This window comes from Cyphomyrmex costatus, unplaced genomic scaffold, assembly GCF_001594065.2.
Source record: "Cyphomyrmex costatus isolate MS0001 unplaced genomic scaffold, Ccosl1.0 scaffold97, whole genome shotgun sequence".
NCBI classification, from domain to species: domain Eukaryota; kingdom Metazoa; phylum Arthropoda; class Insecta; order Hymenoptera; family Formicidae; genus Cyphomyrmex; species Cyphomyrmex costatus.
Genome location: NW_017280561.1, coordinates 2065682 through 2090571, shown reverse-complemented (window position 1 = coordinate 2090571; position 24890 = coordinate 2065682). Strand labels below are relative to the sequence as shown.

The following is a 24890-nucleotide window of genomic DNA, read 5'->3' as shown; positions in this document are numbered from 1 at the left end:
TACAAATTGTCTTATGTTAGTTTTTTCAGTTTATTCAGTCTTAATCTGCTAATATAAGTGTTGCAAATTGAAATTGATTATGTTTACCATGCCCGCCTTTAATTGGGTTTAAGCCTATTTTACAATTATGTAAGAACTGGACCGAGAAAAATTGTCGGATACTTCAACGCGGTGCTGGGACTCGAAGTCGAACAGCGAAGGCATCATAAGTAGTAGTTCGTTTGTATTAATAAGCCATCGTTTTGTCGTAGAGTCACACAGCCTGACGGGAGGATCTTAGTCTATTTCTTACATTGACCATAAAACCCATTCTACAATTGTGTAGTTGTAAATAGTTGTAATCAGCTCTAAATATTTACAAATAATTGTATAAACGTTCAAAGCAGTTTATAGAATCCCGCTTAACCCCCGCTTAACCTCCGCTTCGAGACTGATAAAAGAACTTTTGGCAAGGGCGCAAGCGCCACAAGTAAACGTGTTCGTTATTTGAATTGCGTTCCAAAACTTCCAAAAATTTGATTAATCTCGTAGAAGTTGAAGACTGCGTTCAGGAACATCACCCGAGTGCTCCCGTGTATCGTCTTATCCTTGTTTAACATGATTGGACAACAAGGATAAAACGATATACGGGAGCACTTGGGTGATGTTTTTGAACGCAGTCGAAGTAAAGAGAAATTATGGGTGCATTTCCTTTCACGAATGGGCTTTAGGGCTGCCGCACACATCTTCCGTAAAGGTACAATTTCATGCTGACGCTTGACGCTTATTTTTAGCGTCAAAACAGATCACGTGATCAAAATTGATGCTTAATATTCGTCAATTTGTATCACGTGATCTGTTTTGACGCTAAAAATAAGCGTCAAGCGTCAGCATGAAATTGTACCTTAACAGTAACCATAATACATACCGTAAAAATCAGTCAATCAGAATTAAAGGAGCCTACTGGCGCCGCTCTGGTCTGTAGGCTCCTTAAGAGTTCAAAAGAATTTTCGACTGTGATTGGCTAATTCTTACGGTATGTCTTAAGCCCATTCTACAATAGGCAATAGCAGTAGTGGATTAAGGAGTAGGTGTGAAATCAACAAATAGGAGAAATCAACAAATCATAATCGAATGTGAGGAAGATAATTAACTATCATTGGTCGATTTCTACGCCTACTCCTCGATCCACTACTACTACTGTCTATTATAGAATGGGCTTTATGGTTACTGTTAAGCGGGGAGCACAGACTTTTGCATAACGCATAATACATAGTGCATAAGAGAATCAACCAATCTGAATCCCTCCTTTCCTTCCACTTCACGGAAAAGAAGAACTTTGATTGGCTGATTCTTTTATGCACTATGCGTTATGCATTATGCAAAAGCTTGTGTTTGGGTTCTTGTGCACGGAAGGTGTGTGCAGCAGCCCTGGCACACTAAAATACTTAAGGCAGTAAGACTTAGCAGTAAGCGAATTGACCAATCACAGTAGAGGCCGTAAAGCCATAACTTAAGCTGTAGCCAATCCATAACGTTGATTTCCTTACTGTTTACGTCTTACTCCTTAAGTTTTTTGTGTCCCAAGGCCTTAAGCCTTAAGCCGTAAGAAATTGATCAATTAGTCCAGATCTGCAATAGATGTTTTAAAGCCTTCAGCCGTAAGAAATTGACCAATTACAGTCAGATACGAGGAGAATAATCGACTGTAATTCGTCCATTTCGTATAGCATAAGGCTAAAAACTCTGTTGTAGATCCGGAATAAAGCGAGATTGTGGACCCAGCCTTATGGATATCGATCTATGAATACTAGCCAAAATCTGAGGTGCGCGCACACCTTCATGCGCATTGGACGCGCGTTTCTGCCAGGGCGCAGAAGCGCGCGCCGCCGCAACGCGGCGCTCCTTTCACGCATAAGAGGCGACGTTCGGACTGGTTGCGGATAGCTTGTTCTTTCCCAGGGAGTCCGCCATAGTTGGTGCACGTATAATTTGGACCAGGCCGTCGACAATCGGACAACATCCAAGATGGTACGTAACCGCGTTGCAACGCCGTTGCAGCGATCTTTGGCCGCGCGTTATCGCGCTCGCGCTACCGTCAATATTTTTCGCGGAATATCCTTTGCGGCCAAGCACGCCGAGGCTTCGTTTCGTAGGTCCTCCCCTCTCACCCCGCGTGTACCGCGTTCACGTTTGCTCTTTCCGCATCTGGCTACGACAACGCGATTACTCCGGATTGCGCAACTTTATCCGCGCGATGTCTATTCGGAGTTTCGGATCCGCGATGTCCCGGATACGAATCGTTGATCACGTAATGAAACGAGACATCATCGGGGAGACGCACGAACTCGAGAAACTTTGCCGTCGCGGCATCTCCACGAGCGGAAATATATACCTCGCAACGTGTCATGGTGCACTTCGCGTGGCTGCCGACACGCAACGTGCTCTGAGGGGGGAGGGGGAGGGGTCAACGCTGCTCCTCTCATTTCGAAGTCCTTTGTCGGCTCGATCACGACTCGACGCTTTCGGGATCAGAGAATCTTCACATAGAAAAATGCATCGGCTGTTGAGCATTTCTGGAAAGTCGTCACGAGACGCCTCGAGGGGAAGAAATATGTTGCGCTTACGATGTGGTAGGTCTCGCGTGCTCTTTAACGAGGCATGTGTTAAAATGTTCTCGAGGCAGTATTGCTTATTCGGGACCCTTCTTGGGATTAACAATTTTGGAAATGCAGATTGAAACAAAAAAGCATGTAAAAAAATACTACTGAATGTCATGATAAGATTCCTTCATGGTTTTATATAATGTAGCATATATAAGTAAATTAGAAGATAGTACATGAATATTATTTATATTATATAAATATATAAATTGTATATGAGACAGTAGGTTGAACTTCCTTTTAGTAGCATTAATTTGAGACAGTTCTGGGCATTAGACATTTGGTCAGATGTATAAGAAGCATGTTTCAATATGGTTATTGTCAAAGTATTTCAGAGCAGATTAATAAATGATTAAATATTTTTTATATATATTGTGAAAAAAAATGTTTAAAACTGATTTGCAAAGGACTTATTTCTCCCCATGTCACAATATGTTGCAATAGCCTTGTTAAAAATTATGTATATAGCGAACTGCACTATAATACAGTTTGAACTAATTATTGATTATATTATGTAATTGTACATTTATGTTTATAAATTTAAATCAGAAATTAATTTTAATCAGTTTCTAATATATAATGATAGTAGAAATTACTTGTGGATTGACACAATTAAGGTATACTTAAATTAAAAATCCGCTGTTACAGGTGAACTTTACGGTAGACGAGATCCGTACCATGATGGACAAGAAGAAAAACATCAGAAACATGTCCGTCATTGCACATGTGGATCATGGAAAGTCAACTTTGACTGACTCCCTTGTCTCTAAGGCCGGCATTATTGCCGGTGCCAAGGCTGGCGAGACCCGATTTACAGACACACGTAAGGATGAGCAGGAGCGTTGTATCACCATTAAATCCACGTAAGTTGCACCATTTTGTGCTCTCTGCTTGAATCTCACATTATCCGTTATTATATCCATGCAATTAAAATCGCTTACTGCTCTCCTTCTAGCGCTATTTCCATGTTCTTCGAACTCGATGAGAAAGATTTAGTCTTTATTAAAAATCCTGATCAACGTGACAAAGACGAGAAGGGCTTTTTAATTAATTTGATTGATTCACCGGGACACGTAGATTTTTCGAGCGAGGTCACAGCTGCCCTCCGAGTTACTGATGGAGCTCTTGTTGTTGTTGATTGCGTATCTGGTATGTGTTTTTCATGATTTTCTTCTAATCATGTAGTTTCCTTGCCGCAATCAAACAAATTGATCTTCCAGCATACAAGTGTTACTCTATAGTATGCCGTTTGGTTTATATAAACTGGTCGGTATACATTGACAGTGTTGACAGTGCAATGGAAGAAGAGTAAAAAGCAGTTGTCTCTAAACGCTGTTAGTGGACCTCTATCCTTATGTCCGTTATTAACACGCTACGATACAAATGCTACATTGCCTTTCATAAGATTATTATATTGTTATATTTACCAGTTTGTAGTCGTACAATTCTTGCCAGAAAATAAATAGTATCGATGATTCCCTTAAATAATAAGTGATTATAATTATTTGCTTATATTTTTTTCTTTTTAGGTGTATGTGTACAAACTGAAACTGTACTACGCCAAGCGATCGCTGAACGTATCAAGCCTGTTTTATTCATGAATAAAATGGACCGTGCACTCTTGGAACTCCAGCTTGATAGCGAAGATCTCTATCAAACTTTCCAGCGTATCGTTGAAAACGTTAACGTTATTATTGCAACGTACTCCGACGACGACGGTCCTATGGGTGAAGTTAGAGTAAGTGAAATACGAGCTTTTAATATAAAAACAATTGTTATATACATACCTTTTCTAAATGTATATTTGTAAAATAGGTAGATCCTAGCAAAGGCTCTGTAGGTTTCGGTTCTGGTCTTCATGGCTGGGCTTTTACCTTAAAACAATTCTCTGAGATGTACGCCGAGAAATTCAAGATTGATGTAGTGAAATTAATGAACAGACTATGGGGCGAATCTTTCTTCAATCCCAAGACCAAGAAGTGGAGCAAACAGAAGGAACCTGATAATAAACGATCCTTCTGTATGTACGTCTTAGATCCAATTTATAAGGTAATCTCTCACTGTATTAGATGTTACATAAAGTAATCAATGTTTGCGTTTTCGTTCTGATAAATGTTGATAACTGAAATAAAAAATCACTTATAGGTATTCGATAGTATTATGAATTATAAGAAAGAGGAAGCAGACAATCTTCTGAAAAAGCTGGGTATCGTGCTAAAGGCCGAAGATAAGGACAAGGATGGAAAAGCTTTGTTGAAGGTAGACTTCTTTCTAGAGTATGATACATATATATATATACCTTGTGCAAATATATATAATGATGATAGTTTTTTTTTCTGACACCTCTTCTGATTTATAAATGAGGGAGTGTTATATCTCTGAGAGACATTTAACGATCACATGCTAGTTCACTTTCTTTGGATTGTTTTTCTATGGTATTTTACAATTTTTTCAGGTTGTTATGAGAACATGGTTACCTGCCGGAGAGGCTCTTCTTCAGATGATTGCTATTCATTTGCCATCTCCTGTAACTGCTCAAAAATACCGTATGGAGATGCTGTACGAAGGACCGCTCGATGACGAAGCTGCCATTGGAATTAAGGTTTGCAATATATATCTGACTTTTTCAGATATTTGATACAAATTCATGATGATATAATTTCATCACAGACCTGTGCTGAAATATAATGAGGGAAAATCGAAATTCTGACTCGAAAAAATCTTAAGAGATTATTGAGAGAGTCTATATCTGAGAGTATAATTAAATTAAGTTATCTTTTGTAGAACTGCGATCCTAATGGACCACTGATGATGTACGTCTCAAAAATGGTACCGACATCGGACAAGGGACGTTTCTACGCTTTTGGCCGAGTATTTTCGGGCAAAGTGTGTACCGGTATGAAGGCCCGTATCATGGGACCCAACTTCCAACCGGGCAAGAAGGAAGATTTGTACGAGAAAGCTATTCAGCGTACTATTTTGATGATGGGTCGTTACGTCGAAGCTATCGAAGATGTGCCTTCTGGTTAGTATCAAATCAAAATTGTGTGGTGCTTTTTTTGAGTGCTTTCTATTCGATTTGTATGTCAACTTGTATCACAATTGGAAAATTTTTTTATTTCTAACACATGATGTTTGTTCGAACAGACCTGTTCTGACTTACTTATGATAGAAAGATAGAACGGCCAGCTGATTTAGCTAAATAAGATTATAATTAATTAATGTACATCCACATGTGTTAGAACTAATTAATTTGCGCAGGTAATATTTGCGGTCTTGTCGGCGTTGATCAGTTCTTGGTTAAGACCGGTACCATCACAACGTTCAAGGATGCGCACAATATGAAAGTTATGAAGTTTTCTGTATCACCTGTTGTGCGTGTCGCAGTCGAGCCGAAAAATCCTGCTGATTTGCCAAAGTTGGTCGAAGGTGTGTATGTTTTTCTCCCTAACTCATTTTACATTTAATTAATTATTAGCCTCTTAAAGAATAATTAAATTTTACTGAAAATCTGTGATTTTTGGATTAAGTATTATATATTATTTTATTTATGATTTTTAATCAGTTTTGTGTAAAATTGAGATACTGTTGTGATTCTATATGATGAAATTATTATGAGCATTGGGTTATGAAGATCCATGATTTAAATTTTTTTTATCTCTGACGATATATCGATAAATTTATTAAATATCCTTTAATATCTCATTCGCGCATATGTAATTTAAGTGTGCTTAATTTCATAGGTCTCAAACGTTTGGCGAAATCCGATCCTATGGTACAGTGCATTATCGAGGAATCCGGTGAGCACATTATCGCTGGTGCCGGAGAACTGCATCTTGAAATTTGTCTAAAAGATTTGGAGGAGGATCACGCATGTATCCCGATTAAGAAGTCCGATCCCGTTGTTTCGTACAGAGAAACAATCTCCGAACAGTCGAATCAAATGTGCTTGTCGAAATCCCCAAACAAACACAATCGTTTGTTCATGATGGCGTGTCCAATGCCAGATGGTCTTGCTGAAGACATCGACAGTGTAAGTTCCCTTTTTTTTTTAAAGAACTATAATCAACATAGAATACAATTTTAGTAAAATTAAATAAAATTGTAATGAAATATAGAAGATATTAGCGTAGTCAAACAGTTAGTTTGACACTTTGAATCAAAAGTAAATTTTACTTTTCGATATTTTGTAGGGCGATGTTAATCCGCGAGATGACTTTAAAGTACGCGCTCGTTACTTAAACGAGAAATACGATTACGACGTGACGGAGGCAAGGAAAATCTGGTGCTTTGGACCTGACGGTAGCGGACCTAATATACTGGTTGATTGCACTAAGGGTGTACAATACCTCAACGAAATTAAGGACTCTGTGGTAGCTGGATTCCAGTGGGCCACGAAAGAGGTGAAAGATTTTTGCATTGAATCAAGCATATTGATTATTAACGTTTAGCAATAATTTACTTTTACGTTATTGCAGGGCGTTCTTTCGGAGGAGAATTTGAGAGGTGTACGTTTCAATATACACGATGTAACATTACATGCTGACGCGATCCACAGAGGTGGTGGTCAAATTATCCCTACCACAAGACGTTGCCTTTATGCCTGTCTTCTCACTGCCTCACCCCGTATTATGGAACCTGTTTACTTATGCGAAATTCAGGTAAATTATTAAAATCCATTTAATGACGATACACACCATCGATTTTGTACATAAATCGTAATAATGAACAATTAAATATCGAAACTATCTTTTCGCAGTGCCCGGAGGTAGCGGTCGGTGGTATCTATGGTGTGCTGAATCGTAGGAGAGGTCACGTGTTCGAAGAACAACAAGTGGCAGGTACTCCAATGTTCGTAGTTAAAGCGTACCTTCCTGTAAACGAATCGTTCGGCTTCACTGCCGATCTGCGCTCCAACACCGGTGGTCAGGCTTTCCCACAGTGTGTGTTCGATCACTGGCAGATCCTACCAGGTGACCCGATGGAACTCGGCTCTCGACCTTACCAAGTTGTGCAGGTATATACATCCACTATTCTTTGTATATCTTTTCTGTTTATTTTCTACTAGAATACATGTTTGTGAGACAAAATATCAAATTTTTCATTGAGTAGGCGATTGCTTTATCGCTAAGCAATTCCTCGATGTTTTACCACGTACATAACTGATAGCGGCGACAATTCGGTGCACCGCTGTTTTTAATCTCGTGGGAAAGAAAGCGTTTTTAGTTTTGGTATTCCAGTAGACTATTCTGGTTTACCTGAATAGGAAAACATACAATTTTTTTCAAATGCAAATAAAGCTTCATGGAATTAACTATTTAATTTATTTATTGCAATTATAATCAAATCGAAATATTTTTTTGCAGGATACACGTAAGAGGAAGGGATTGAAGGAGGGTCTCCCAGACTTGAATGCATACCTTGACAAATTGTAACCTCAAATCCGCGCACCATATTTAAATACCTATTTAAATATTGTAATTTGATTAATATTGCTGGAGCAGTTGTATACAATTACAACATAAAACATCGGTTTACTATGAATTTTGTTTTGCGCAATCATCCGTGAGAGACACGCAATTATAAATACGAACAAGAATAATAAAATGTAATTATAACGAAGGAAGCAAAAAAAAAAAGAATGAGCGGAGTATATCTGCATGTAAAAGTGGGGCGGTATGTTTTGTACATTTATTTAATTAAGAACGGTAAAACAAGATCGACCGATTGCTTATGTTTTTAGCATATTGGGATAGCTATGATTGTTATTATGGCGTTTTTCGCGCCAATCCTTGTTTAAAAGGAACAGAAGATATAATTCTGTAATCGTTTACATTGCTTTTTTACTGGAATTTAGTATCTTACTTTAATTTTGTGAATTTTTCAATCGATTGGATGTGAATGGTTCCCGGAAGCTAATATTAAAGAGGAAAAGGATCATCACAACAATGTACTCATACTACAAAAATGTGAAGAAATTAAAGCTGAAATTACGAAATAGAACAGCAGCGAGCCTTTATTTCCTTTGCTTGATTAATAGGCATCGAATGTAACGATAATTTATTATGTACGTATACATTAATTCATTATTTCCGAGGCTGGTTATATTTCGGTACGTCATATTCCTTTACTCACAATTTTAATTCTCTAATTGATCTCTTATAAATTGTGTAATATATAAAATAAATAATTACAATCGGAACTAAGATTACGAGTCAATCACTCTTACGTTATATAATAATGAGGATTGATATATAAAATTATTAATTTTTTTTCAGTAAAAATATTGAGATGTTGATAGTTTCATAATAATACAATCTCATTTATATTCAGCATAGATAACAGATCTTTTCTTCGCATATTAATACTTTGTAGAATTTTAATATCGTTATTTTTTCAATCTTGTTTACGATATTTCTCCTTGCTTACCTTGATGTTCTCTACAGAGAGATGATATCAATATTTCATACGTTTTATTTGACAAATTAAAAATGCTATTTTAGCTAAAATGATTAATATTACATGTATACAATTGTAAAGTCAATACAACAAACGCGAATGCTACGCGATTTCCGTCGTTTATGAGAAACAATGATATTATTTCTTTGACTGCGAAGTCGTAAAGTCTCGGAGTTGCATAGGTATCACCAGTATTGGTTCGTTGATCCGTGGGATGTCCGTGTAAATGGACCATGTACGCTCGATGCAATTAAAGATGCCTGAAATAAATAAGAGTAGATTATTCTAGATAATATAATTCTAGAAGTCTTCCGCGATCTTACGCGTTTTTTTGTTCTTATTTACATTTGAAATATTCCTATATCTTTGCGATTCTACTAAACGAGTTCTGATTCATCGAGAAAAGTGGGAGATCCGAACGCACGTGCAGCGATTTTAATTACTCTTTATTTCTAGGCATAACAGGAAACTTTAAAATAAGTATGATGTAGGATTCTAATTCTTTGATGTAATTTTTCTTGCACGCATGGTTTTTTATTTCTAATAATCCTTATACTACCGTATTTAATGACCCTACTGGTATGACCCTACTATATGCAATCTATAGCTGCTTTTAAAAATTTTGGTTGAAGAAAAATAAAAATAAAGGAAAAAGAACAATATATTCAATTTTCTGATGTAGGCATACCAGTGGCAATTGTCTTGACCTCATCATCTTTGTCAAAGCCTTGATAGATCCTGTAATCTTCGCCCGTACGATCGCTAAGTATGTTGATCACATCCTGATGACTCTCTACTGGCGGATATTTTGAAATCGTCTTCATTCTCCTGATACTGCTCTGTATAATGTTTCCCTTCACTTCCTCTATCTTTAGTCGTAGGTATCTGAAAGGAGTTTATCATATGAGGACGAAACACGAAGATTCATACAATATTCCACACGACATAAAATATTTTCAAAATTTTATTTTCTAAAATATTTTTAAAACATTTCTAAAAACAATGCATTAAAATATTTTACAAAAATATTTTGAAAATTTTGTTTAATTATTGTAAGAAAAAGAATATTTCAAGAACCGATTTCCTATATTTATATTTTGGAAATATTTCTGAAATATTTAATGCTGTATATATATATGAAATACTACTCAGCTAGAAATGATAATAGAATCGACGTTGATTCAACGTCAATTTGATAATTTCGATGTTAAATCATCAACATCAATTCCATTATCATTTCTGGCTGGGTAGGATTATGACTGCATTATTCTACGCTTCGCTATTGTATGATTAGAAAGGGACGAAAGGAGGCGAAAGAATAACTTCTTCAAGATGCAAGAATAAAAGTAAGTAAACGAGTCATTTCGCGAATAGAATGCATATGTAAATCTATATGCAATGTGGGCATCATGTACTTGTTGCAATGAAACGTATTGTCGCCCGGGCTGACAGTCAGGATGTTAAGTTGCGACCGGTCGGCGCCCGCCTCAGCTGGGCCCACCTCGGCATTGTGAAACATCCGGTCGCCCTCCTGTGCGAGGAACGTCATGTTCACCGAGAAGCCCTCCGCCGCGCCGTAACCCTCGTTTCTCAGCGTCTGCTGCGCCTGCATGAAGTTCTCCACGCCCAGCAGTGCTCGTGTCAGGAAATATCGTGCTATATGTACAATAAAATCTTAATTAAGAAACGAAACTGATTATTGAATTTTTATATAAAATTAAAAAATTTGTACAACTAGAAAAATCGACTGAGAGCCAAGTTCTTATAGTTGCTAATATTTACTGACTTTCGAATTTTACAAATGTTTCATCCTAAAATTAGGACCTTCTCAATGTTAGAGAGAGTTTCTGCATACATAAAAACAAATTCTATTTTACATTGTATTTATTCATGTGTCACATTCATTTCTTCATTTTCATCTTATTGCCGTGGATATTAATTTGTAATAGAGAGTGATGAGAAGTCTCAAACTAAAAAGTTCCAACCAAAGACATTTTTCTAATTGTAATTGTTTTATTCAATTGAGCCTATAATGTATTGTTCCTTATTAAAAAATTCTTTTGTCGCACATAAATTTTTTCTCCACGAAAACTTATACAATTCGAATAAGTAATTTAAATTATATAAAGGCATTTAATATATATAAAGAAATAAAACTCACGAGTCTTGCCAGATCGTAGGACCGCAGCACTGAGGGTGTTGATGCTGTAAACGAGGCCATGATGGTTGTAGCCCATCGTATAACCCGGCAGGAAACCGGCGTAGCTTAACGACGTGAACTTTTCCTCTCTACAGTCCGCCTCAATAACGTGAGCACTCACGAGGTACCAGTGATTCATAGTTTCACTGACGGCATCTTCATTGTGACCCAAGATCTCCTATGTTTCATTAAGCACGCGACAAAAAAACAGAACAACATAAATAAACGGAATAGTACATAAATCTCAAACAAACTGATGAAGTAATATGATATAAATGATAAACAGTGAACAATATCATTATAGTAATTATATATACAGAGAGAATAGACTATACATTTCATATAATAGACTGTGGATTTAATGTACCTACGAATATTTATGATTTATTTGCGAATGTCGCAAGTTGCGGATGTTAAGATAATATCGTTTAAAGTAACAACTCTAGTTTGGTATATGATTACGTAATATAAGGTAATAATATCGTGGCGTTTTAAAGAAATAATGTTCTAACGGAGGAAGAAGTTGTGGATTGAAAATTCATTTCGCAGTATCATATGCATTATTGTTTTTGACGATAAGATTGACATTCGACTATTGACTTTCGCGTTTTACGACAGTGATTAAAATACACGTTTTGAGATAACGCGAAAATTATTGCCGCAAATAGATAATTATATTGTAATTTGATATCAATGAAAGATATTTGCAGGGAATGGAAAGTTACTTTTTAAAAGTAACTAGTTACAGTTAATGTTTATTATATTGTGTGAAATTTATATACTGCGTATGTAGTCATGTAGACTACATACGCAGTATATAAATTTCACACAATATAATAAACATTAACATCTTGTTTTCAAGACTCGATTAGGCTTTACACTTTACACTTTCCTCGATTTTTAAATCATACGAGTCAATTATTATTATCTTTCATTATAGTTACAGTTACTCGTTACCGAGTAAAAAATGTAACTAGTTACAGTTACAGTTATCGCTTTTTAAAAGTAACTCGTTACAGTTACCGTTACTTGAAAAATAACTTTTCGTTACTTTTCCGTTACTTTTTGAAAATCAATTTAAAAATGTACTTTTGCATTTTTTTTTTTATATGTAATACTGCGACAAATATATAGTTTTATTTAAAAAAAAAAACAATGTAGAATGGCTCAAATAATAAATTAAATAAAAGTAAAATGAGAAGGGTTACGAGCCAAAAATGAAACAGTTTATTTCCGATAAGAACGACGATGACAATGTAATTAAATGTATAAATATATATTAGAACAATACATAGATAAAACAAGATAAAAACAAACGACGTTTCGACACTTATTGTCATCGTCTTTTAAACTGTTTCGCTTTTGGGTTCATAGCCCTTCTCATTTTACTATTATTTAATTTATTTTTTAATTTTTTTTAAACACAATTTTGTAATTCTAAAACCTGTAAAATATGCAGCAAACTGAAATATTTGTATGTCCTATGTATTACAAAGAAGATAGAAGTGTAAAATAATTACTGAATCATAACGGCCGAATGTCTAAGGGCTTTCAAGTCTTATTGATAAGCGCTATAAATAGCATGTATCCAATCGAACCGTGTTTAATCGTGTGCAAAGTAACGACAAAAGTAACTGTAAATTTCGTTACCGTTACCCAAAAAATGTAACTCGTTACAGTTACAGTTACCAAAAAAAGAAAGTAACGCAGTTACTAGTAAAGTTACCAAAAAAGTAACTTGTAACTGTAACTTCGTTACAAGTAACGAGTTACTTCCATTCCCTGGATATTTGTTGGCTAAGTTTTATTCCGAGAAAAGTTGGATTTTGATTTATTTCTTAATTTGTTATCTGATTATTTGTTGCAATGATTGTCGCTGTTATTTTATTATATGTATTTTCATTCACACACTGTTTAAATAACATAAAAAGTTAGATTAAAGTTTACGATATCTCGAGTCTTCGTTAATGGCACAGTGATTGAAGTATATATGTATGCATGTATATTGTATATAATAGAACGTTTTCCAACAAAAACGTAGCGTAACATGATGAATTATTTTATCCTTGTTTAACGTAGGTTACACTATGCTCTTGCTGGAAAATGCCCGTAATATTTTCATTTATCATTCTTACATGTCCTGACTGATTACACATGATGGATGTACAACCGATCGGAAGTGCGTTTCCTTGCATTTCAGTAACGTTCGGGAGAATGTCGTCCAGATGCATCAGAAACAACTGCAATGATTACATTTTAATTTAATTCCAAAAACGTTCGTACAAATAAAAATCCTTGTAATTACTTAATTTTTATTATTATCCGAACATTTATTTGGAAACAATTTATTAAAACGACAAAAATTTGCAAAGTTTAAGAAAAAATGAATTCAATTAATTGATTTATTAATCAAAGATTATTGAAATTTGTTTTGTGATAAAATTATTGATAATTAATTAATTAATTATATATATATATCTAAGAATTTTTATCTCTTCTTTTATTATTCAGCTATTTTTCATACTTTATAAAACGGCACATTAGCACCGTCCGCTGTTCCCTCGATCTCCTTCAAATACTGCGGGAATTGTTTTTTGACCGCATCAAGGGTCTCATTATAAATCTTCTTGCCTTCCTCGGTCGCGAATAGCGGCAGATAGATCTCATTCAGCGGTTGATAAATGTCCACAAAATCCTGAATCATCTTGGCAAAGGTGTGTCCCTAATGTAGAAAAAAGCAGAGGAAGAAGAGAATGGATTTCGTGAATGTGAATTAATCAAACGCACGTGGCGTAACACATTGACCAATGTGCGAGGACTGTATGAGCCTGTATGTAGAACAACAGGAATTTAATCCGGGTGAACGTTGCACCAATGGCCGTTCTCCTTTTCTTACTGTCCTTCCATCCATGTGTTATCGCTTCACATTCATGCTGATCAGATTAACTATGCACCTTCTTAAATCGCGTGTGATATATCGGAGTTCATTCCTCCGGATCGATACAAGAAAATTGCATTGCAAAGTGCATTAGCGATCTTGATTTACATACATGCTTTGCGCTACTCATGTTTTACGCGAACGCAGGTGTCATTATAAATTACATCGGCCGTTTAACAGACGTTTTATTTCTAATAGTTTTCTTATTGTATAGAAAAAAAATAAAAATTGCGCGATAGAGCATAACTTGTCACTAAACTGACACTATTGAATTTCGAAAAACGAATTGAGTGTAAATTATATAATGCATCAATTATTACTACTAAAATTGTTTACATTAAAATGACTGTTATTATTATATTCATTAGATATTAAAGTAAAACGATTATTATATGTAAAATATATATTATATATAAAATTATATATATAAGCTAATATAGAATTGTTGTAAATAATGAAAAAATTATGATGCAACACAGAGCGTCTAGTAAGAATCAGATCGTTTATCGTAAACATATACTTTTCAGACAACAGATTTATCTGTTTACGTTATTATTAATCTCACATGTTTTTTTTTAAGTATACTTAATATTATAATTTAATCGTAATCTTTAAATACAATTAAATTATAATATTGTATAGCTATTGTCATTATAATAGAGCACTCTAAGCAATGGCATTTTCAAATATCTTACATGGTATTCATCACATCGGTATTCATATTTATTCTTATAGGTACTTAAAATTGTTTTAATTACAGTCTTAAACAGCTGAAACTGGAAGACTGTATTAGTATCTTAAAACTTTACTTAAGACGATTTTAAAATAAAAACGTACTGTATATACCGTCCTTATCGACGATTGTCGCTATCGTCAATTACTGGTAACCAAATAAGATAGCTGCATTTTTTTTCGAGAATTTTCGTCGTTAACGATACTGACTCATCGATAAAATGTTAAGAAATTCCGCTGTAGTAATGATAAACGCGCGCTGCGTTGAATTGCCTTTTCTTATGGGTATCACGCTTATTCATAAACTATTAATTATTGTAGTTAATCTCGTATTGGATTTATTATAATTATCTCATTAATTATTTGAAAGTATGCAAAATGGCAAAGGACTTTTTTTTTCAATCTAATCTGTTCTATTTCTCCACGAATTGTGATCCGATTATTATTACTATAGGCATCTTGTATACATAATTTATCAACTTTTTATCTTCGACATTTTTTGAAAGCTTTATAAATATATATGGTAAAGAATATTTCTAATTCTCTCGGAGGAGGGGAGGGGAGGGGATTAAAATTCTTGAGGGAAAAGGCAACGTGCTCAACTTGGTAATTAAGTCATACGTTTTCGCAAATTCTAAATTGTCATTAAATAATAAAATTGATATAATAGAAGGCTCTTTAAGTATAAAACATAAGAAATAAACGAAGGGCCAAGAGCCAAATGTTGACATTTAAAACAATAACACTTTAATTTAAATTAATAAACATTACAAAATAAAAAGTTATCAACAGACGTTTCGACATCGATCGGGTCATTATCAATGTTCACAAAAGTATTTAAAAAACATATGTCTACAGAATAAAAAATATTTAAATTAAAGTGTTATTGTTTTAAATGTCAACATCTTGGCCCTTCGTTTATTTCTTATTAAATAATAATACTGTTTAATCCTTACGATGTCAAAACCAATATCGTAGTGTGTTCCTCGAACGTGGATTATGGGAACGACGTTTCTGCGACTTATGTACTTGCCCGTCGACTCCTTGTTGCACGTTACGGTTGCCATATTTTCGTCGTGAAAAACGAAAACGTTTACTTCTTCTTTTTCTCTTTAACTCGATGAAAATCTATCCTGAATTATGACACAGAATATCACACTTTATAAAACATTCGCTATAAAACTGTGACTAGATAAATCAAAGTAACCATCGGATAACTTTTTTCTAAAGATGCGAGAAACGATAAACTTTTCCGTCAATTTTTAACCACGGATTTGGCCTGAATACTCTATATACTTTAGTATTTAATACTTATTCTTCAGTAATTTATCAGCATAAATGACACGACGTAATATTAAAGTATTCACGAGAAATGATTGCATTCTAAGTTTTTATGTATCTTTTTTTACGTAAACTTTTTTATGTAATAAGTGAATGATTAGGTAATACATACAGCATAAAAATTATTTTACAATTGTAATTACTTTTTGTAATTGTAATTTTTAAATGTACGCATGTGTTTTAATGGCTGCAATTATACGAATGATGTCAGTTCGCAATTCAACTAAAAATTCCAAAGCTTTTGCAAATTCCTCTCGCGAATACTCGAATATCGAATCGCATCGTGCCACTTGTCCATGAATTAGAAATATTAAAATATATTTAAATTAAAACGGAGTTTATGTATACACTACTTAACGTTTCCCTTGTTGGATTAAGAGATTAAAAGTTTAACTATTGCAGTAAAGAAATAAATGTTACACGAAAATACTGAAAATGTATAACACAAAATTCCTTTCCGAGGTGCGATAATACGTTTCCCAAAGATATGTTTTCCCAAAGACAGCGTTGAACACGAAGTCGTTAGTCGAATTGACGTAACACATCAGCATTTTCAGTAAATGAGCAAAAAAAAAAAATGATATTTTAAATATTCTTTAAAACAAAGGCTTATGCCTAATAAAATCTATATTTTAAAGTACAATTCAAGAGCTTGCGAAAGAAAAAGCAATTTCTTGTTCCACCGCATAATATATACGTATATAATATAAATTATTGTTAAAAATAACAATAAATAAATTCAAAGCTATAATTAGTTCTGACATACTGTCGTATATTTTAATATTTTTCGAGAATACGGCTTCCGGTCCTCCGCAAGAAGAGAGGGATAGCAGAGGAAAATAGAAAAAGTTAAATTCAACGATATACGCGCCTACCTGACTTCCACCGAGCTTCGCGTTGCGGAGGGATCGCGGATGAAGAAACGTTACGAATAGAAAACGCGGTATCAAACGAGGAACCACTCGCGCAAGTAATATATCTTATCTGCGTGTGTCGGTAACGATCGACGGGCAACTGACACCTCGCGGTCTTCGTGAGAAGGAAGACTCGCGACTGTCTCTTATCTGGCTTTTATAGCATCACGTTATCGCTTTACGTTCGCGCTTTACGCTGCGCGGGCGTCGATCGCTTACCACGACTAATGAGGATATAAAAAAAAAAATAAAAAAAAATCAGGAATAAGGATTTACGTATCGCGAAGTAACGTGTACCGTCGCCCATTACCTTGAGACGATCTCAAAGGTAGATCCGGGAGGCAGGAGGCCGCTGATAAACCACTCGAAGAGAAGGGAAGTTCATTTAAAGCCTATTTACTATTATCACTTTGCTCGAATCAAATTCGTCGTCAGACAATAGCGTCAATGGTGTGGGTATCATATGTTTCGATTAGAAATTAAAACGGATTTTATTTTGATTATTCGATCGAATGGATGATTTGGGAAAGAATTACGACAAGAATTAGGCCACATCGAGATGGTACACAATGAAACAGTAACACGTTTGTCAATATCCTTCTCGTGATTATTTTATAATATGGGGCAAATATATTAGATCCTATTTATTTTCAGCAAAAGTTGCTCACTTCGGCGATTTATCTGGAAAGAAAAATTTACGAGAGAGAATACAAAATCGACCTTTCGATTTCCAATAAATCTTTAGACCCCTGTTAAAGTCTAGCTTTTATCTTTCGCAAGGTAAGCGCCTCATCATCGCGATTGCGATGAACAATGGAAGGAAAAAAACGTGCGAAAAAATGCGTACCTCGTTCATATACGTACGTAACATTGCCGTTATCGTAAATATGGCATCGCGCTAGAAATTAAGACAGCGCCGTTTTAAAGTTGTCGGATATTTGCAAGCGCGCTTAAATCCAAATAAGTCGCGTTCATATTTGCGGAAAGATCTCGTCTATGATTCTCCCTCGCGAGTATCGCGCGCTCAAGGATCATGCGGAAAATATACCTCCGCGCGTGAATCTCAATCGACATATAGAAACTAAACGCGCGCGTCTTCACCGCGCTAAATCTGGAAGCGCCGAGGCTCGTCCGCCTTTGTCTTCGCAAAATGACTGTCAACGATTTCCATGTAAAAATCGGCGCGAGGAAAGGCACGTCGATTACGGAGGTAATTATGTAGCTCGGGTATTCTCTTTGTCCCGAGAGATAATTAGTCCATCGCGGGAGGAGAGATATTTATCAAGGATTTAACAAAATGTGCTTAGTATGGAAGGCCGATCATCGTGCGTTTAAAATCTATCGCTGATTTGCGTTACATAAAAAATAAAAATAATCTATTAGACGCTTCGGGATAGTAATTCATCTGGGATTTACATAAATATAATATATAGTTGCAGATTTGTATAATATTCCTGTAATTGCAACGGCATTCGCGCAAAATCCCAGTCGCAAGTTACATCATGATCCATCGGAATTTGTGCGGCTTCGAAATTCTGGTCTTTCCGCGAGCTAAATCAATTACCGTCTATTTTGCGCGGCTTCCGATGAAAGGTCAACGCCAGTTCAAGATTCTGCTGCGCTCACATTAAAGAGACGCGAGTGCGCTGCACGCGTTTCCCTTCTACTTCTATGCGTGTTAGATTTCGCGTTACATAATTTCCATGCATTAAGTTACGCGTTAATGTCCCAACAGAATGAGATAACTAATTACGCGGTAAACATCAGTAAAAGCATAACATAACGTAATGTACGTTTAACGTACAATATGATGAGAATAAGTATACCATTCATGTTTTTAGAATAGGCTTTTTTAAAGGAGGAAAAGAGAGATAAACTTGGAAAGAAAAAATATATTGAGCTTGTTATTTTATGACTTTTTTTAAATGTAAAAAAAAAAAAACAATTTAGATGGTAAAAGATTTCCGTGCTGAAAGTATTAAGCTTAATAATATTAAAACGCCGAGCCATATGGCATTTTATTAAACCAACAATATGTTACATTTTTTATGCGATAAAAAATAATAATATAACGATAAAATATTAATTACGATACAAAACACAACTAATTTAAAAATCGCGAATCGCCCCGATCGTCTTACGTTTATCTAATATCATCGTTAATTATTTAATTAAATTATAAATAATAACTTTAATTGTTCTTATTTGTTGCTAACTAAATTATTATCAATTTACTCATGATCGTTCTCCGTTTATTATTAATTAATTAATTAACGAGACCTGTGAAGAAAAAGTGGGATTCTCTCGCCACGCAGTCATTTGAACAATTTTAAACTGTTTATTATATAAAACGATTAATTCCAGTTTACATTTAAAACATTAGTTTAAATTAAAATGACGTTCTTCTGAAGTCACTTTGTTGTTAATGTTAAAATATTATTCTCGCATGGTGAGAAAATTCTTTCTAGATATATTTACAGAATCTTAAGATAAATATCACTTCATATCACAGAATGAGATTACTTTATGACTGTAAAGATACCATTCTGCATTAAAAAAAACAACTCAAAATTATTTTATTAGGTATACAAATTAGTTCAGTCCGTTTTTTTTGTGTTCAAAAATCAAAACGAATGAACAGATTAATTAAAGTATTGTCCATCGCTGGCTACTACTTTTTCTCATCTCTCAGGCAATTTTCGAATTTCATCTTGAAAAAATGACTCGTCTTTGGAGGCGATCATCTTTTGGAAAACGGACCGAACTAATTTTTACTCCCAATATTAAAGTTTTGATTGTGCGAAAGATTCGTCGCGTTTAATATAAATGCGCCGAATTTCTTTTTATGTTTGTAAAAGATATTATGTTTTATAATCACAAAGGAATCTCCTTTTACATACAAATGGAATATCCTCCAACTTTGATAATTATACATACAATGTGCATTTTTAAGGAATATTCTCTCGACTACATTGTGTCATTTCTCTATAGTTAGAATGGGCAATGGGGCGATCCAAATTCGCAAATTACAGATATTTTTAAAAAAGATCACATCGAATCATTTACTATTTTTGTTTTCTGTTATTTATTATAATTTCTTATATTAAGTATTTAAATTCAGTTTGAATCTAATTAATCCAATTTGAAAGCGTCCAAATGATATAAAAATGTAAATCTAAGAAGATACAAATTTTTTTTCTCCTTTCCCATAAGATTGATAATTTATACATACATTAAGGGAATATATGCAAAGTTCATCAAAATCGGGAAGAGGAGATATTTTGAGGTGAGTTTCCTTGTAAAAATAATCGCAATTATCAATAAAAGTTACATTTAATGAGAGATATATAACTTTCAAAATTTCCATAAAACTTGATGGCGATCGTTTAACTCGCGATATATAAAATACTTACAACGTGAAGAAGGGAGGAAGAGCTCTCTGTGTCGCATGAATCGATTATTTATGTCAGAACAGTTCGAAACAGATCGAATTCTCGCGAAGAAAACAATCGCAGCGAGAATTCCACGAAATATGCGAACACAACGACAGAGACGAATAGAAAAATCACGTTGATTATTCAGTCTTGTATAATGTCTATTTACGTTTCTGAGAGAGAATCGCGTAAAAAATGGACACCTAGAAAAGGTTATTCTCGATAGACGTTTTCTCCATTCTTCTTTTTTTCTAAGCAATCGTGAACATTAGGTTTGCTTTAAAAAAAAAAAAAGAAAAGGAAGATAATAGAAAATAGAAAACCTCATGAAACGTGCGTCCTTCTTCTTGCAGCTATTCTCTCACTCCGTCGAAGCAAAGGTGGCTCATATTCGTTCGCATCATAGCTTTCACTATATTCCCATTTAGATATTTTACCATCCCACTGCAAACACAAAACATAATTTTATACTTATGTGTATCTTATCGTAATGACACATGTAATTGCAGTTGAATGAATGGATTGAAAGAATATGTAACTTCATTTATTTAATATTTAAATATTGTTCATTTTGTTCTGTATGCACATAAGACAAAAGTTATACACAAGCAAAAAACTTTAAGGAACAATTTTATTGATTTGATTAATAAAAGAAATATTTTTCACAATGTTCTCTTTCTTGAAAAATTTTATAGTTCAAATTATCTCCTTCTTCTCTCATAAACGTGAACATCGAAATAACGGAAAATAGCTCTTTGCAGTTGCGGTTTTTTTTTTCGTTTAAAATGTACGAAATACTTTTTTGTGGTAAAATAATTTTACTTACAGATGAGGTAATGAGGTTGTGATCAAAGGGATGCCAGCTAACATCACGTATGCAGCCTAAATGACCTTTTACCTTGCGTACTATTTTTCCAGTTAAAAGATCGTATACTATGGATAAGAAAACAGAACAAATCAGCATTATTCATTTATGATGTCACATATTAGAGAAAGAGAGAAGTAGAATGTAACACTCAAAACTTACTGATGAGCCGGCCAGTCGAATCCCCCGTATAAATGTATCTTTGACCAGTATTGTCCGGTGGCGAAAATCGACAACGTATCAAAGTCTTACGAACTGAATGACCATAATATGTCATAACACTGGTATCACCATCCAAGAAACCTCGGTCCCATACTGAAATAGAACAATATCGTATATATTCCGTAATTCTATGTAACAATAGAGATCAATTGTCACCTTAAGACGTTTCAAATGTGTCTGAATAATACAGAAGTAAAAACAATAATCGTCTTAAGGATTTTTTCTGTTTTCTTTTTTTTGGGCTTATAAAGATATTTACATCGTTGAGGTACAGGCTGCCATCGATAGTCCCAATCCTTACGTTCTACAAGGTGGCGAGCATTTTGCTGGGCTTTACGAGAAGAGAACACGCGCGTATCCCATAACTTGATGCTTTGGTCTTTAGAATTGGTAATAAGATATCGTGTGTCGCCGCGTGAATCGATGTATGTGATTCCGTCTCTATGACCGGCTAATATTCCAACTGGAGACGGATTAGACATGTTTATCAATCTCCTATCCCATACCTAAACCGACAGGAAGACATTGAAAATGTAATATAGAATGAGAATTTTCCAGATAATCACATGCATATCAATCCATTGTCGATTCATAATAGCGCACATCGATTTTTTTCGTGACACACAGATATTTGACTTAAGGTCAATGTAATGCTACAAAGTATTCTATAAGCAAAAAGTAATTTAAAAATTAATCAATTATTACAATTCTTTCTTCTTATTGATCAATCAAATTTAAAGCGACACTTTTCACCGCACCCTTATATGTTCTAGAGAGTGGTCTCTCGAATGACTTAATTATACCTTGCAAAATCCATCATCACCAGCGCTATAGAAGATCTGTGAACTGTTGTCTGCATACGCAACACAGTTTACGTCTTCGTCGTGACCTGTAAACTATAAAAATGAATAGACGTCAGTACAAGAAAGCGCGCTTCTATTACTCAATAATGATTTTACAAACCCGATCGAATCGTTGACAATGAACATCGTACATGTAGATGCATCGATCATTAGCGCCGCCAAGAATTTCGTGACCGTTGTTTGAAAAGACCAAGGAAAAGACGCAAAATCGCCGTACGCCTGGATGTAAAGCTAATGTGTCTATTGAACGATCAGATATATGGCACTGATATACTGTAAAAAATAAAAAAAACACATATTGTATTACATCTGCCAGAGTATAATTGCTCAAGATATAAAAATAATATTACTTACAGCAGTCTGCCCAGCTCGAATATGCGAAATGTTGTCCGTCAGGACTGAACGCTATGTCTAGAACACTCCATCCAACATCATGCGCCAACATCCGATTGTATATCACATAATTACCATTGACCATCTTATATATGTACATCCATTTATCTGTAAAAATTCATGAACATTAGATATGCGCAGTTGAACTAAATAAACTTGTTCTTTTTAATTAAATTCCTTGCATCGCGTTTATCTTTTTTCTATTTTTCTTTTTCTCTACTATAGAGAGAAAAAAAAGAAAGATAAATTATGTGAGTGGTTTAGCTATTAACAGACCTATTATAATTATATGTAACAAGCTTGTACACACAACAAAGTTACTGGATGACGCGTAGCTTGATATCAGTACGAATGATTAGTAATCTGTGGGTCACAAGTTCGATCTCGGTCCTTATTCCATACACATTTTGTTAAGAGGTAAGAGATTAACTTTGATAGAAAGATCTGCTTTGGCAGGAAGAATTGAGATTAAGGTCTCTTTATATTCTGTAACTCTTACGCCTATTTTATGCTTTATCTTTTTCTAGTTTTAAGAATTAGAAAAAGATGAAGAGTTAGTTGAATTATGATTAAATTTAATCTACATTAGTGAAAATGGATATTGATGCAACAAAATCGTTACATCATCTTTGTTCAGGTGTATATAGTAAAGAAGCTAGGCAATAACAATATAAAAAGATTGTTATTGTCGTTAAAAGTTATATAATATGAGTTTAAAGCAGTATTAAAATAGAATTAAAAAGAATGAACATTTTAAATCTATAAGGATGTTATTAAGCAGAATAAAGCAGGTAAAAATAATAAAAACATAAATTAGATGTGTTATGTAACTTGAAAAAATAGATTGACAACTTCAGCATCCTAGCATAATATTGCAGAATAAATATTGTAGAATATACCTTGAGTGGAGGCGATGAAGAACTCTCCATCCTTGGAATATAAACCACAGAATACTTTCGACCCAAAGTCCCGTATGACTTTTGGCTTATTCGGCAAAAGACTGTTTCCTATCCTACATTTTTCGTTAATGCTAAAACCGTTTGGTTTCAGGGTCCTTTTCTCTATCAATGGTATGATAGACATGTTCTTCTCGTCAGTGACCCCAGAGGTATTTTTGGTGACGACGGATATGTCATTTTTCTGAAAAACGTTATAACGCGATTAAAAATAAAAACAAATGAAAGCAAAACGAAAGACTTACCTACATTTTTGTAAAGTTTTATATGAACCATATCGGGAAACAAGGTTACTTCATAAATAAACTCACCTCTAATCTGGTTGTATCTGGAAACCTTGCTCGTGCGCGAATTCGTGCCAATTCATCCTCCGATTCGTCAGATAGATCTATATTGGAACTGCAACAACGAAAAAGATAGTACTCCAAGGATATTTGTCGAGGATATTTACACAGTTGTTTCGACTGATGCGTGAGGTTATGAAACGAGATGAGTATACGAAGACGTCTCCGTACGAGTCGGTTCTCGGAACAAGTTTTTTTTTTATTTTTCAGAATTTGTACGAAGATAACGATCACGAATAAGAAAATGCTGGACGAAAACGAGTAACGATGTATTCCGAGGAATATTCCACAGCGACAGATCACGAAAGTTAGGCTGAAAGCGGTTATGAAAATAGCGCGCGTTGCAATAATAGAGAAGAGTGGGGGTAACGTCAAGGTTAGGGTGCAATCACAATAGAAGGAATAAGGAATAAGAAATTTCAACCTATTAGAAATCGGATACATTAGTATACAGTTTCTAATAGGCTGAAATTTCTGTTCCTTATTTAATTAATCTCCACGTGTGACTCAACTAAACTCCTCAGTCCTCATCCTTTTTTAATTGAAATAAATTACCTTCGAAACAGGCATAGGCGTATGTATTCCAT

General features: G+C 34.6%; 3 protein-coding genes across 4 annotated transcripts; 1 reads left to right on the top strand and 2 right to left on the bottom strand.

Annotated features, from left to right (window-relative positions):
- The first annotated feature begins 1947 nt into the window (after nucleotides 1-1947).
- eEF2 (eukaryotic translation elongation factor 2) lies at nucleotides 1948-8645 on the top strand. The gene is made up of 14 exons (XM_018550392.1): nucleotides 1948-2010; nucleotides 3291-3505; nucleotides 3598-3791; nucleotides 4172-4380; nucleotides 4458-4691; nucleotides 4788-4901; nucleotides 5098-5244; nucleotides 5427-5667; nucleotides 5904-6071; nucleotides 6386-6675; nucleotides 6836-7045; nucleotides 7121-7303; nucleotides 7402-7659; nucleotides 8009-8645. Exons 1-14 carry the CDS (start codon nucleotides 2008-2010, stop codon nucleotides 8075-8077), a joined length of 2535 nt encoding a protein of 844 aa, XP_018405894.1. The 5' UTR covers nucleotides 1948-2007; the 3' UTR covers nucleotides 8078-8645.
- Nucleotides 8646-9065: 420 nt separating this feature from the next.
- tan (C45 family peptidase tan) lies at nucleotides 9066-17307 on the bottom strand. 2 transcript variants are annotated; one of them, XM_018550249.1, is made up of 8 exons: nucleotides 17188-17307; nucleotides 15928-16104; nucleotides 13826-14023; nucleotides 13437-13541; nucleotides 11263-11479; nucleotides 10517-10757; nucleotides 9790-9986; nucleotides 9066-9361 (listed from the first exon to the last, which is right to left on the bottom strand). In XM_018550249.1, exons 2-8 carry the CDS (start codon nucleotides 16036-16038, stop codon nucleotides 9240-9242), a joined length of 1191 nt encoding a protein of 396 aa, XP_018405751.1. In that variant the 5' UTR covers nucleotides 16039-16104; nucleotides 17188-17307; the 3' UTR covers nucleotides 9066-9239. The 2 variants fall into 2 exon arrangements, with proteins under 2 accessions (XP_018405751.1, XP_018405752.1); XM_018550250.1 differs by having other exon boundaries at nucleotides 15928-16099.
- Nucleotides 17308-20496: 3189 nt separating this feature from the next.
- LOC108782052 (DDB1- and CUL4-associated factor 11) lies at nucleotides 20497-24890 on the bottom strand. Its single transcript, XM_018550203.1, has 11 exons — nucleotides 24859-24890; nucleotides 24271-24727; nucleotides 23903-24143; nucleotides 22965-23111; nucleotides 22711-22883; nucleotides 22551-22643; nucleotides 22007-22253; nucleotides 21688-21840; nucleotides 21487-21593; nucleotides 20984-21104; nucleotides 20497-20863 (listed from the first exon to the last, which is right to left on the bottom strand). The coding sequence occupies exons 1-10, from the start codon at nucleotides 24888-24890 to the stop codon at nucleotides 20985-20987; spliced, it is 1770 nt and encodes a 589-aa protein (XP_018405705.1). The 3' UTR covers nucleotides 20497-20863; nucleotide 20984.